Source organism: Diabrotica undecimpunctata, chromosome 3 (assembly GCF_040954645.1).
Source record: "Diabrotica undecimpunctata isolate CICGRU chromosome 3, icDiaUnde3, whole genome shotgun sequence".
Taxonomy (NCBI): Eukaryota; Metazoa; Arthropoda; class Insecta; order Coleoptera; family Chrysomelidae; genus Diabrotica; species Diabrotica undecimpunctata.
This window is the reverse complement of record NC_092805.1, coordinates 4,181,720-4,194,673: the sequence shown is the minus strand read 5'-3', so window position 1 is coordinate 4,194,673 and position 12,954 is coordinate 4,181,720. Positions and strand designations below refer to the sequence as shown.

The following is a 12,954-nucleotide window of genomic DNA, read 5'->3' as shown; positions in this document are numbered from 1 at the left end:
TTTTGAACAAATTACAACCGCTTATTTTCGTAGGAATGGTAAGATCCGACAGACTAGAGGTGGAAAGACTTTTCCGTGACGGAGAACTTAAAGTGATAATTTGTACTACAACTCTGGCATGGGGTGTAAATTTACCTGCTCATGCTGTTATTATAAGAGTAAGTACAGTAAATTTATCAATGCTCTTGTATCTATATTTTCCTTAATTTTTCACAGGGCACCTTACACTATGACGCCACCAAATCGACTTTTGTCGATATGGACATGTTAGATGTCCAGCAGATATTTGGTAGAGCTGGAAGACCTCAGTATGACACCTCTGGACACGGAATTATCATAACTTCAATGGCGAATATGTCTAAATATATGGGACTCATGTTGTCACAGGTTCCTATCGAAAGTCAGTTTTTGACATGTGTTCCTGACAACCTAAATGCAGAGGTAAATTTAATCAATCATTCTGTTTGCTTTATTGCTATATGCGTGGTCGGTTTCCCTAATTCTAGGATTCTCCATGAGTTTCTGTTTTGAGTCATACCATTATGAATTGCTTCTCCTTACATGAACTTAACCTTCGGCGATTCTTCGTATTCGTTTATTGTTATTCAACGTTTTTCTACGCCCGTCAATGCTTTCTAACAAGTTTCGATGTTTCCAAACTCTTTTAGGTACTTCTTAAAGGTTTTCTACATCTTCTGCTGATTATATCTCTGGTACTGTCTTACTACTTCCAGAAATTTGACCTTACCTACGCTCTTATATTTTTTCAACGTTTTTCTACGCTCGTCAACACTTTTTGACGCTTTTAAATGCTTTTCAATACTTCTTAAAGGTTTTCTAGGTCTTCTGCCGACTACATCCTCTTGTACTGCCTTAGTCCTTCCAAGAACTTGACCTTTAGCGATTCTTCCTGTTAGGTTATTATTATTTTGCTGTTGAACATGCTGCAACTATTTTAACTTAGATTTTTTTCAACGTTTTTCTACGCTCTTCAATGCTTTCTAATCTGTAAACTCGTTCCAACATACTTGAAAGCTGTCCAACGCCTTCTCCAAGGCTTTTTATCGCTTCTCAACACATTTCAACGCATATTAGTCTTGTTCAATGTTCTTCTTCAACGGCTTTTCAATGCTTCAAGGCTTTTCAACGCTTCTTAACACATTTTAACTCCTACTAACTCTGTTTAATACTTTTTAACGGTTTTTCAATAGTTATCAGACGTTTTTAATTCTTTTCGATGAATCGTTACGCTTTAGCAAGCTTACAAAGCGTTTAAATAAATGTGAAAGCTTTTCAATGCTTTTAACACTTTAAGCGACTATTTCAACGGCTTTCTAATCATTCCTTAACGTATCTTAGCTATTTTCAATACGTTTAAATACATATTAAATCTTTTTTATGCATTTGAATAAGATTTATCGCTGTTCAAAACTTCTCAACGCTTTCATATATATAATATGCAATAGTTTCAATGCCCTTTAACGCTTTTTGAAATTTTAAAATTTTAACTAATTAAAGATTTTTAACTCTTCGACGATATTCAATGCTTATTAATGCTCTTCCACCCTTTTTTGACGCTTTTCGACTAGTTTCAACTGTTTTTTAACGCTATTCGACGTTTTTTAACTATATTCAATGCTTTTCTGTGCAATACTGTCTTCTTCTATTCAATATTCCTAAAAACTTTTCATCGCTTTCCAATGCTTCTACTCAAAAGTTTCAACGTATGTAATGCCTTTTAAAATGATTTTCGGCTCTTAATCAACACTCTTTTACACTTTTCAACACTGCTCAACGCTTTACAACGTTCTTTGGGTCTTTTCAACGCTCTTTCAGTCTTTTCAATGCCATAAAATGCTTTTCAATTTTGTTCAATATTTCTTAAATCTTTTTAACACTACGTTATCCTTTTCAACGCCTCTCTACTACTTTTAACGCACTTTAACGTTTTTTAAACTCCTTTTAAACCATTTCTGAACGCTTCTTAACGTTTTTTCGGCGATTTTCAATGCGTTTCATCACTCTTAACGTTTTTTAATGCTACTTAATTGTTTTTAACGCACTTTTAAATCAAGTTTTAAGCGCTTTAATGGCTAATTAACGTTTTTCAATACTTCCAACGCTTTTAATGCTATCAAACGCTTTTTAACACCTGTCTACGGATTTGAACTCTTTTTAAAATACTTTTTAACGGTACTAAAGGTTTTGTAATGTTTTTCAGCGCTATTTGTCGACTGCTGATTCTTAACAAATGATTTTTAAATTTTTTAGTGTATCTTAACGTGTATTTTAACATGTTTAACACTGTTTATACGGTTTCAACGCATTTTAACACCTTTTAAAATCGTTTTTAATTCAATGTAACGTTTTAAAATTCATTTTAAAATGGTTTTTAATTCAGTGTAACGCGTTTTCAAACGCTTTACATCGCTACTCAAATTCTTTTAACGTTCTGCACTGTTTTTAAGAGCTTTCAAGACATTTTACCGCTTTTAAAAATACTTTTTAACTGTTCTAACGATTTTTAGTGCTTTTCAGTCTTGCTAATCTTTTGTTACAGCGGTTGGAACATCTTTAACCTTGTTTAATGCTTCTTATTTACGCTTTTCATCCCTTTTCAACGTTCTTTAACCCTTTCTAATGATTCATAACGCTTTTTGCATCGGCTTAACGTTCTTTTTAATAAGTGTTATCAAAACATCTTAACCTTTTTTTAACGCTTTTAAATCCTTTAATATTTTTCAAGGTATTTTAACGCTTTTAAACATTTTTAAAAAAATTTCAAGGCCTGATACATTACTTTCTATTTCGTGTCATTGCTACTCGACGCCAATTAACGATTTATATGCTTTTACACAGTGTCTCCGTCATTGTCATTTGACGTGAGCTTTGGTCCTATTAAAATTATAATGTTTAATTAGTTTTCTAGTTGCAAAAAGTCTTTGTAATTGAAGGAAATAGACAGTTAAGATTTGATTTCACGTATAGTGCGTCTGTGTATCCGCTGATACGTATTTCGCCCTAAAAGGCTCTTCAGAACGGCTATTCACAGTCACTCTGAACGTGAAAATAAATCTCTTCTGTCTTAAGAAGCAACTCTAACATGGCTACTTATGGACGCAAATAGCGACATTTGATATTAAAATCCGTAAACTAATTTTCGAAACCAAATTCAGATTTTTGCTTTAATCTGTGCCTTCTAAGAAGTGCAAGGCAAAACAGACGTTGATGAAGATGTTAATAGAGGCATGGGGAATCTAAAAATTGCATTACACAACATATCTCCTCAACTAAGCAAAAATCCTTAGCGAATTTGGTTTCTAGTACTCGTACAGAGTATATCGGAATAACTAATATCTTTTTAATTGGTTTTTATATTTAGATTGTTCTGGGAACTGTTTCCAACATAAAAGAGGCTATGGAATGGTTGGCTAATACGTTTCTGTATGTTCGTATTAAGAAAAATCCTCTGGTGTATGGTCTGACCTACAATGAAATTTGGGTAAGTACATTAAGAAAAATATAAGTCAAATAGGAAAAGCGAGACTTAGAAATGTTTAAGTGATTTATACAAAATATATTTTTAATTTATTTACAGGATGTTAACCAGTTCAATCAGTTTTTGCAAACTCAGTTAGACACAGCCGCCAAAACTTTGGAAAAGTCACAGATGATTCGTTTCGATACCACTCTCGGAGAGCTAAGGCCAACCAACTTCGGAAGAATCGCTAGTTTCTACTACATATCGTATAATACCATGGAAATGTTTTATGAAAAGTTCGACAGGTACACATCAGATTCGGCGTTGTTGCGGTTGATAAGTGAAGCGTCGGAATTTTCTCAAATTCAAGTAAGTTATCATCACTTATATATACTAAATTACTTAGAATATTGAATTTATTACAACAGTTTTTTGTATACCTCTTAGGTTTAGGTAAGTAATTGATAAAAATTTCAGAACAATCCAATCATTGGAAAATTCATCACATTTTAACGCTTTTCAAAAATTCTTTGGACGCACCTGTGGCGAATTAAACAAACAATTAATTATTACGAGAATTAATAGTAATTAAATTAATATCAACAATATTTTCTTCGATAGCCCTGACGAGATAAATGAGCTTTTACTCATAGGTGCAAATATTTATCAAAATTTAAATGGTTGCAATAAACAATCAAAAACAATTCAAAGGTTCAGGTAAAACTAGGTGAACTTACCGCTAATTGAAGAGCTAATTACCATGATTTACACTACTTTAGGAAACAACGAACAAAACGAATTCAATATGAGTGCATTGGTTTTCACTGTCGAGTTGCGTCTTTCCGTTCGCACAGTATCGTTTATTTTGCTTGCCCTATCTCAACCCCAGTAACTTCTGTCCCAATTTTCAAACCCGTATAATTATACCCTATGTGGTAGGCAAAATATTACGCTACAGCATTACCAAATAACTCAGTAACAAGCGGGGTTTATAAAGGTTAAAGGTACACGGGAGCAAATCCTGATCCTGGGACAACTCATTGAAAAATCTAGAGAATTTCAAGTACGTATGATTATATGCTTCGTTGACTACCAATAGGCATTTGATTGTGTAAGCTGGATAAATCTGTGGTCCATTTTAATAGAAATGGGCACACCAATGCACCTGGTGACACTTATTAAAAATCTGTACCAGTCGAATATAGCAACAGTACGACTAGATCAGAAGTTCTCAAACCAATTCAAGACCGAGAGAGGTGTTAGACAAGGTTGCTTGTTGTCACCTGACTTATTCAACAAATGCTCCGGGGAGAAGATCAAGAGGTCGATCACCAACTAGATAGTCCGACCAAATTAAGAATTCACGCATTCTGCGGAGCTCTCAGAGAAGCTAAATGTAGAGACCAATGGAGAAAAATTGTTAGGAATATTGGAAGAAATCACGATACTCAGTAATGGAGAAACGACAAGAGAGAGAGAGAGAGAAGAGTTTTAATACTGTTTATTCCTAATGACTAGACTTCGGCAAATATGCAAATAAAAATGTAGAAAATATGCGCCTAAATATGCACGTGTTTACCCGAAAATATGCAAATATTTAACAAAATATGCATACAAATAAATAAAAAAATCGTAAAATAGTAACAATTTTATTTAAAAAAAAAAGTGTACATAACTAAATATTTCCTACTATTCATTAAGATTTACATTTATTTTAAGTAACTACATCATTTTTAAGTATGAATAAAGTTATTTAGAATTATGGTAACAATAAATGACCAAGTGGCTTCTGTCTGAGTACATATATTTATATATGGAAAAACTTCGTTCAACATCAACTGATGTAACGGGAGCATTTTTCAAACTAACCAAAACATTTGGTTCTAAATTAATTGTTTCCGAAATATTTCCAGCTAGAACACTGACTACTTCAGAAAGAATATGGTAACCTTTATTTTTTTCCATAGTAGCTTCAAATTTTTTTAAAATATCTTTTCCAATATTACCTCTAACGTTCCGACAACATGACGCAAATTCTTTTATTAATGCTGTACTTTCGAACAATGACAGTTTTGGTGATTCTAACGGAGTAATTGTTTTTTGAACAAAACTAAAATTTGATTTTATAAATGAAAGTTCTTGTTGAAGCAAGTTACTCTGAAAAGTTTGTTTAGAATCCAAAAGAGATTGGGAACTTTCATCTGTTAACGTATCAATTATGTTCTTTATTTTAACAAAATGATCTGCATAAAAATTAACTGCTTCTATCCATGTTCCCCATCGCGTTAAAATAGGTTGTGGTGGAAGAGGAATGTTAGGTAGCATTTCTTTATAAAGTTGAATTCTTATAGGAGATTTAAGAAATACTTTTTTGACACTGGATATCATGGTATTTACAAGAGGAAACTTTTTTCGTATTTCCTCTGCAACTCTGTTTAATCCATGCGCTACACAAGTAACATGTATTAAATCTGGGAAAAATATTTTTAAATTTTGTCCTGCTTTCACCATATAAGGAGCAGCATCCGATAAAATAAGCAGTAATTTATTAGAAGGAATAGTTGTCGGAAGAAAAAAAGTTGCTAAATTCTTGTATAAAACGCGAAATTGTTAAAGCATTTGTTTTCTCAAGTTGCTGGCATGAAATAAGATGAGATTTTGGTAAGGTATCTCTAATTTTTTTGAAGTAGATTGGAAACATTTAGCCATTGAAGTTTGATGTTTTCCTCCTATTTTTCCTTTTTTTGCAATGTGTGAAGCAGTTCTCACATGTTGGTCTATCTGAAATTTCTTCTCACATGCTATCTATAAATAAAAATAAAAACCTTTATTTTAACCCAACCTTTAAAATATAAAAATATACAAGGTGTTTTTGGTTAATCAAATAACTGGTTTGAAAAAAAAAACACTCGCTAAGTGTTTTAAATGCAGTATTAATCCACAAATTAGTTTTTGTTACTAACCATTAGTACATCATATAACTTATTTTAAAATTCAACAAAAGTTTTTTTTTTGTTAATTCAATTACAATAAAAATAATTGTGTTTTAGAATAGCTGACTTCATAAAAAAAAGTAAAGGTGAAAAATTTTTCTAAATACACACCATTGTATTGTACCATGGACAATTTTTTCTCACTAAAGGAAGCTATTTTTCATTTAAAAACAACCTACGAGTACTAAATTTCAAGTAAATACGTTTATTGGTTTTAAAGTTATTGTTGTTATTAACTAAAAGAATTTAATTTTTTTTAATTTTAACACCCTGTATCTCGAAAAGTAAATAAGTTTGACCCCTCATTAACTATATCGTTTTGTTCAATTTTTCGAGAAGTATCTACAGTCAAACGTTGTAAGTGTCATTTGGAAACACCCTGTATGTATGAAATATTAGATATTTAATAGAAAATATTAGATACTTACAATTTTGCCACAGACTGAACAGTAGATTTTCCCCAGACAGCTCTTTATAAGGTTTAATCCAAGTTGAAGCACTGGTTGTTTTAGGCATTATAAAATCACAATCTTCCTTTTTGTTACGCACAATGAGTGTTTACGCTTTGAATATCAAAACAAAAATGATTTACAAATCTGAGCATCAAATTAGAAATGTTTAGGTACCTAATTCAATAAACTGGGAGATTTTGGAAAATCCCTAAATTAGGAACAAAACTATTAGCCGTTTACCTGCTGTTAAGATACAATAAATTGTAGATAGATTTGGGGATTAGATCATAAAATGCAAATGAGCGAACCCTTAGCGATTATCCAATAACTGAATGCCTCAGTGACCGAGACTTTCTAAGAATGTTGAGGGCTACTTAAATTGATCTTCTTTGAAATTGTAAATGTTTTGTACCTGTAGAGATTACGTACTTAGATCATTTCTTGATTAAAATGACTACAAAATTTTATACAAGAATTGAAATAAATTGGTATGTTTAAAAATTTTCAAATACAGTATAAAAATCTGAACTTTTATGAACTTTATGCAAACTTTTATACAAATATGCCAAAATATGAAATATTTGCATAAAATATGCACAATATGCAAAATATGCAATATGCATATTTGCCGAAGTCTACTAATGACTTTTCAAATCTTTTCAAATGTGAGTAATCAAAATGAGATATCATCAGGCTGTGAATTCTTTTAGTGAGATTTTACATTATATGTATTAAGTTTCATAGTGATTAAGATTTATAGTGATAACGTTTGTATAGATATTTTGTTTATTAGGTTAGGATGGATGAAATACAAGAACTAGACCGACTGCGAGAATATAATGAGTATGATATAACTCTAGATTTTTCTAACAGTGTCGACAAAGTTATAATCCTGATTCAAGCCAATATTAGTAGAGCTCCAATATACGTGTCGTCTTTAATATCAGACACTCAATTCATCATGCAGGTAAGAAAATAGTTTTGAATTCAAAATATGTATTATTTAATATATATTTTTTTAAAGACGGTTACCCGACTCGCCAGAGCTCTTTTTGAAATAGCCAAAGACAAAGATTACGCCTCTCAAGTCTTAAAAACGCTTACACTGGCCCAGATGCTGGAGCAGCAAATGTGGCAAGATATGCACCCGCTAGTACAGTTCAAAGAATTGATCCCGCATTTAAGTACGCATCGGGCTATGGAAATCCTCAACACACCAGTTTGGGAGATGAAAGAGATGTCAGAAAGGGAACTGGAATCACTCTTTCGCAGCAGACACGTCGGTAGCAGGGTCAAACATTTTTGCCAAGTGTTTCCACAGGTAATTAATTCGATTCAGTCCCGGTTATTTTTGAAATAACTTTTTTGGTATCTAAAAGATTCTTGTTAAAGGTTGAAGTCGACTTCATCGTCAAACCAATTACAGAAGGTGTTGTAAGAATTAAACTTTTGATTATGCCCAAGTTCAAATGGGACCATAGTGTCCACGGAACCGCCCAACATTTTTATGCGTGGGTTGAAGATCCCCAACACGACAGCATCTACCACATGGAATCCTTTGTAGTTACAAAACGGATGTGTATGAGCGAGGAGCCGATAGAATTGGTTTTTACTGTTCCATTAACCAAACCGCTGTCTTTGGAGTACTTTATTCATGTCACAAATAGCCAATTTCTACGTAAGTCAAATTCTATTATTAATTTTTGTGTATCAAAAATAAGATAAGATAGTTCTTTCGTATTTTTTTGCTGTGTTCTTTGGGTATTACAATTGTTTTGTTGAGGTCAACAATATTTTTAAACTCACAAGTATATTAACCTTATTAAGACCGGGTTGGGTACAAAATTACCCAAAGCGTTATTGATATTTAATAACTTTTTAATGAAATATTACAAAAGTACCTATTTAATATTATTATAAGTTATAATATCGTGCATTTATTCCTGTATTCATGTGAAGAAATCAATGTTGTCGCTATGACAGGCTAGGTTGATATTTAATAGCTTCGATCCTTGACTTGATGCAAAATTTCATGAATCTTAATACACATGCCAAAAAAAATGAATCCTAAAAACATTGACCATTTTAACACGGTTCCGGTTAACTATTTTCTTGTAGCATATCTAAATTAAATATGTTTATATGCGGTTACTCATATCTGAAAGCTTTGAAAAGCGCTAAAAACCGTTATTAAATAATAAGCACTATTAAACATCTTGATAAGCATTTAATATCATTACAATATATTAGGCAGCATTGAAAAAAGTTAAAAAAACGTTAAAATGCGTAGAAAATAGTCGAGAAATGTTGAAAAGTATCGAAAAGCGTTAAGAAGTATAAAATTGTATTGAAAAGCATTGAAGTATGTGAAAATCTTTAAAAGCTTTAAGATTTATTGAACAGCATTGCGGAGGGTTTAAAAGCATTCAAAGAATTTTAAGAAGCTTTCAAATGTGATGAAAAATGTCAAGAAGAATTGGAAAGAGTTAAAGGTGTTAAGAAACTTTGAGAAGCTTCTGAACACTTTTGTTGAGAACTATTAAAAAGCGTTAAGAAGTATCTAATTACATTGAAAAGTATTAAATGATGCTGGAAATCGAAATACTCAACAGCTTTGCGGAGGTTTAAAAAACATTCAAAGAATTTTAAAAAGCATTACAATTGCATGAAGGCTTTTAAGAAGAAAAAAAATTTGTTAAAATCCTTTATAAAAGGTATATAAATTAAAAAACCCAATCGGGCTATGTCATAAAGACAGAACGTTTTCGGAAACCATGTTCCATCATCAGTGTCTAGGTGTACATGTTTTGAGCCACTAAATATCTTGGTAAAAATCCGTTAAAACTTATAGGTTACAATTTGGTTTATATTATTTAGTCTTATATATTAGGATGTTAAAGTTACCAGTGGATTAGATAACATGGCAACGTACGACTCTACATGAGGTTGTGGGTCCTGAGACAAAATGTCTACGAGGACTTGATGATAGCAACTTTTTTTTTATGGTCTACAAAATTCTCTTGGGTTATTGGCGGTTTTATCCACAAGACCATATTTTATTGATAACATTCCAATTTTATTGACAAGACCGTATGAAAATTTATCGACCACATTCGAGTTTATTGGCTGAATCATGAAAATTTATTAACCAGTGGAGGACCTAACCTAAATTCTTAACAAAATATGGAAATTTATTGACCATTGGAGGACCTAACATCTACCACACGCAAGCAGTCCATTGAAGTCCATAAGTATCAATAATTATTGTTAAGCTTTGGCAGGGTGGATTATTGTTTGTTTTTTATTCTTTTTAATAAATATGTTTAGTTAAAATTTGTTTTATTTGCTATCAGCTAAGAGTTCAGGTTCAATCCCTAGTTTAAGACAAGACGAACTCACACTTGAGATACTGAGCTAAGCAAGGCATAGACGATAAGCTCCCATGGTTGATTGAGGTATTACTTTTATAATAGTACTTCAATTCTCTTTGGTAGTCTTATCGTTACACATTGGCGTACACAGAGTTGCTATCATCAAGTCCTCGTAGACATTTCGTCTCAAGACCAGCAACTTCATGTGGAGTCATACGTTGTTATGTTATCTAATCCACTGGTAACTTTAACATCCTAATATATAAGACTAAATAATGTAAACCAAATTGTAACGTATACCTTTTAACGGTTTTTTACCCAAATATTTAGTGGCTCAAACACCTAGACACTGATGATGGAACATGGTTTCCGAAAACGTTTTGTCTTCATGACATAGCCCGACTGGGTTTTTTAATATATATACCTTTTATAAAGGATTTTAACAAATTTTTTGTGATACATAGTATACAGCCAGCTACAGGAACTTAGTTTCCTTGTGGATTTTAAGAAGAATTGAAAAGAACTAAAAAGTGTTAAAAAACTTTGTGAAGCTTCTTAAAACTTTTGATAAGAAGTATTGAAAAGCGTGAAAAACTATAAAATTGCATTAAGGCGAGCTTAACATCTTTAAAAGCTTTAAGAAATATTAAACAGCGTTGAGAAGGGTTGAAAAACATTCAAAGAATTTTAAAAAGCATTAAAATGCGATGAAGAATATTAAGAAGCATTGAAAAGAGTTAAATGTGTAAGAAAGTTTGGAAAACTCCTTAAAACTTATGTAGAGAAGTATTGAAAAGCATTAAAAATTGCAGTGAAAAGCATTGAAGGGTGCTGAAAATCTTAAAGCTTTAAGAAATATTCAACAGCGGTGAGCAGGTTTGAAAAGTATTCAAAGAATTTTAATAAGCGTTAAAATTTCATGAGGAGTTGAAAAGAGCTTAAAACTGTTAAAAAACTTTCAAATGCTTAACACCGTTGTTGAGAAATATTGAAAAGTGTTAAGAAGTATAAAATTGCATGGAAGTGGGGTGAAAATCTTTAAAAGATTTAAGAAATATTGAACAGAATATTGATCATAGTTGAAAAGCATTCAAAGAATTTTAAAAAGCTTTCAAATATGATGAAGTATGTGAAGAAGCATTGAAAAGAGCTGAAAGTGTTAAGAAGCTTTGAAAAACTTATTATCACTTGTGTTGAGAAGTACTGAAAAGCATTAAAAGTATAAAATGGCATTGAAAAGCATTCAAGACTGCTGAAAATCAAAAAGGAAAATTGTACAGGGTTGAAGAGGCATGAAAAGCGTTAAAATGTGATGAAGAATGTTAGGAAGCGTTGAATGGAGTTAAAAAGTGTTAAGAAACTTTGAAAAGCTTCGTAACACCGTTTTTGAGAAGTATTGAAAAAGTATAAAATTGCATTGAAGTAGGGTGAAAATCTTGTGAAAAATGTTTAAGAAATATTTAACAGCATTGCTTTGAAGCATGAAGCTTTGAAAAACTTCTTAACACTTTTGTCGGAAATTAGTTAAAAACATTAAAAAGTATAAAATTGTATTTCAAAGGATTGAAGTGTGCTGATAATCATTAAAAGCTTTAAGAAATATTAAACAGCGTTGGAGAGAATTGAAAAGCGTTTAAATAATTTTAAATAGCGTTAAAATGTAATAACGAATGTTAAGAAACGTCGAAATGAGCCAAAAAGTGCTAAAAAACTTTGAAAAAAGACTATTTTTGAGAACTATTGAAAAGCGTATAGTAAAGTATAAGATTGCATTGAAATGTGATAAAAATATTTAAAAAGTTTTAAGATTTATTGAACAGCGTTGAGGTGGGTTGAAAAGCTTTATAATAATTTTACAAATGAGTAAGCTGGATTCATAAGATTTTTTAAGTGCTCCACTTGAACACACATGTAAAATTCATGGCCGTACTTGAGTTCATGTATAAATCTTCAATTTTGTAGAGCTATCGAAAAAAAAAAATCGTCAACACAAAGAACCATAATAATATCATCAATAGGAAGATTATATGGGAAGATACTGCGAGAAAAGATAGAGCAAGCGATAAAAGGTAAAATCGGGGAGGATCAGGCAGGCTTCACGGCAAGAAGATCATGCATAGACCACATATACACACTGGAACAACTGTTGGAAAAGAAAAAAGCAAAAAATAGAGATATACATTTGGCATTTGTGGACCTGAGAAACCCGTATGACTCTGTACCAAGGTCAGAACTATGGGAGACAATGTACAAATTAGAAATACAGACGGAACTCATAGAAGCTACAAAAGCTCTGTATAAAGAAAATAAAGTGTCCATTAAAATGGGAACAAGAATCATAGGAGACTTCACCACAACAAAAGGGCTCCTGCAGGGTTGTTCCACATCTCCAACCCTATTTAAAATATACTTGAGAAAGCCTTGACTACATGGAAAAGAAAATGCGAAGCCATGGGAGTACCGGTACGGAACGAATACCTATATACGTTAAGCTTTGCAGACGATCAAGTAGTGATTGCGCAAGACCAAGACGACCTCAGCTACACGATGAAGAAACTACAAGAAGAATATACCAAGGCTGGTCTAGATATTAACTTCGCGAAAACAGAGTACCTATCTACAAGTGAAGAAGACATAGAAGATCTACAAATTGATGA

At 32.0% G+C, this 12,954-nt stretch overlaps 1 protein-coding gene across 3 annotated transcripts in view; it reads left to right on the top strand.

Annotated features, from left to right (window-relative positions):
- LOC140436362 (activating signal cointegrator 1 complex subunit 3-like) overlaps positions 1–12,954 on the top strand; it is a 54,463-nt gene that overhangs the window by 8,438 nt on the left and 33,071 nt on the right. For all 3 annotated transcript variants that reach the window (XM_072525103.1, XM_072525104.1, XM_072525102.1), the window contains 7 exons: positions 34–158; positions 217–441; positions 3,383–3,502; positions 3,599–3,850; positions 7,720–7,893; positions 7,951–8,247; positions 8,319–8,604. In XM_072525103.1, coding sequence (XP_072381204.1) covers positions 34–158; positions 217–441; positions 3,383–3,502; positions 3,599–3,850; positions 7,720–7,893; positions 7,951–8,247; positions 8,319–8,604 — 1,479 coding nt within the window. The remainder of the gene's footprint in view (positions 1–33; positions 159–216; positions 442–3,382; positions 3,503–3,598; positions 3,851–7,719; positions 7,894–7,950; positions 8,248–8,318; positions 8,605–12,954) is intronic.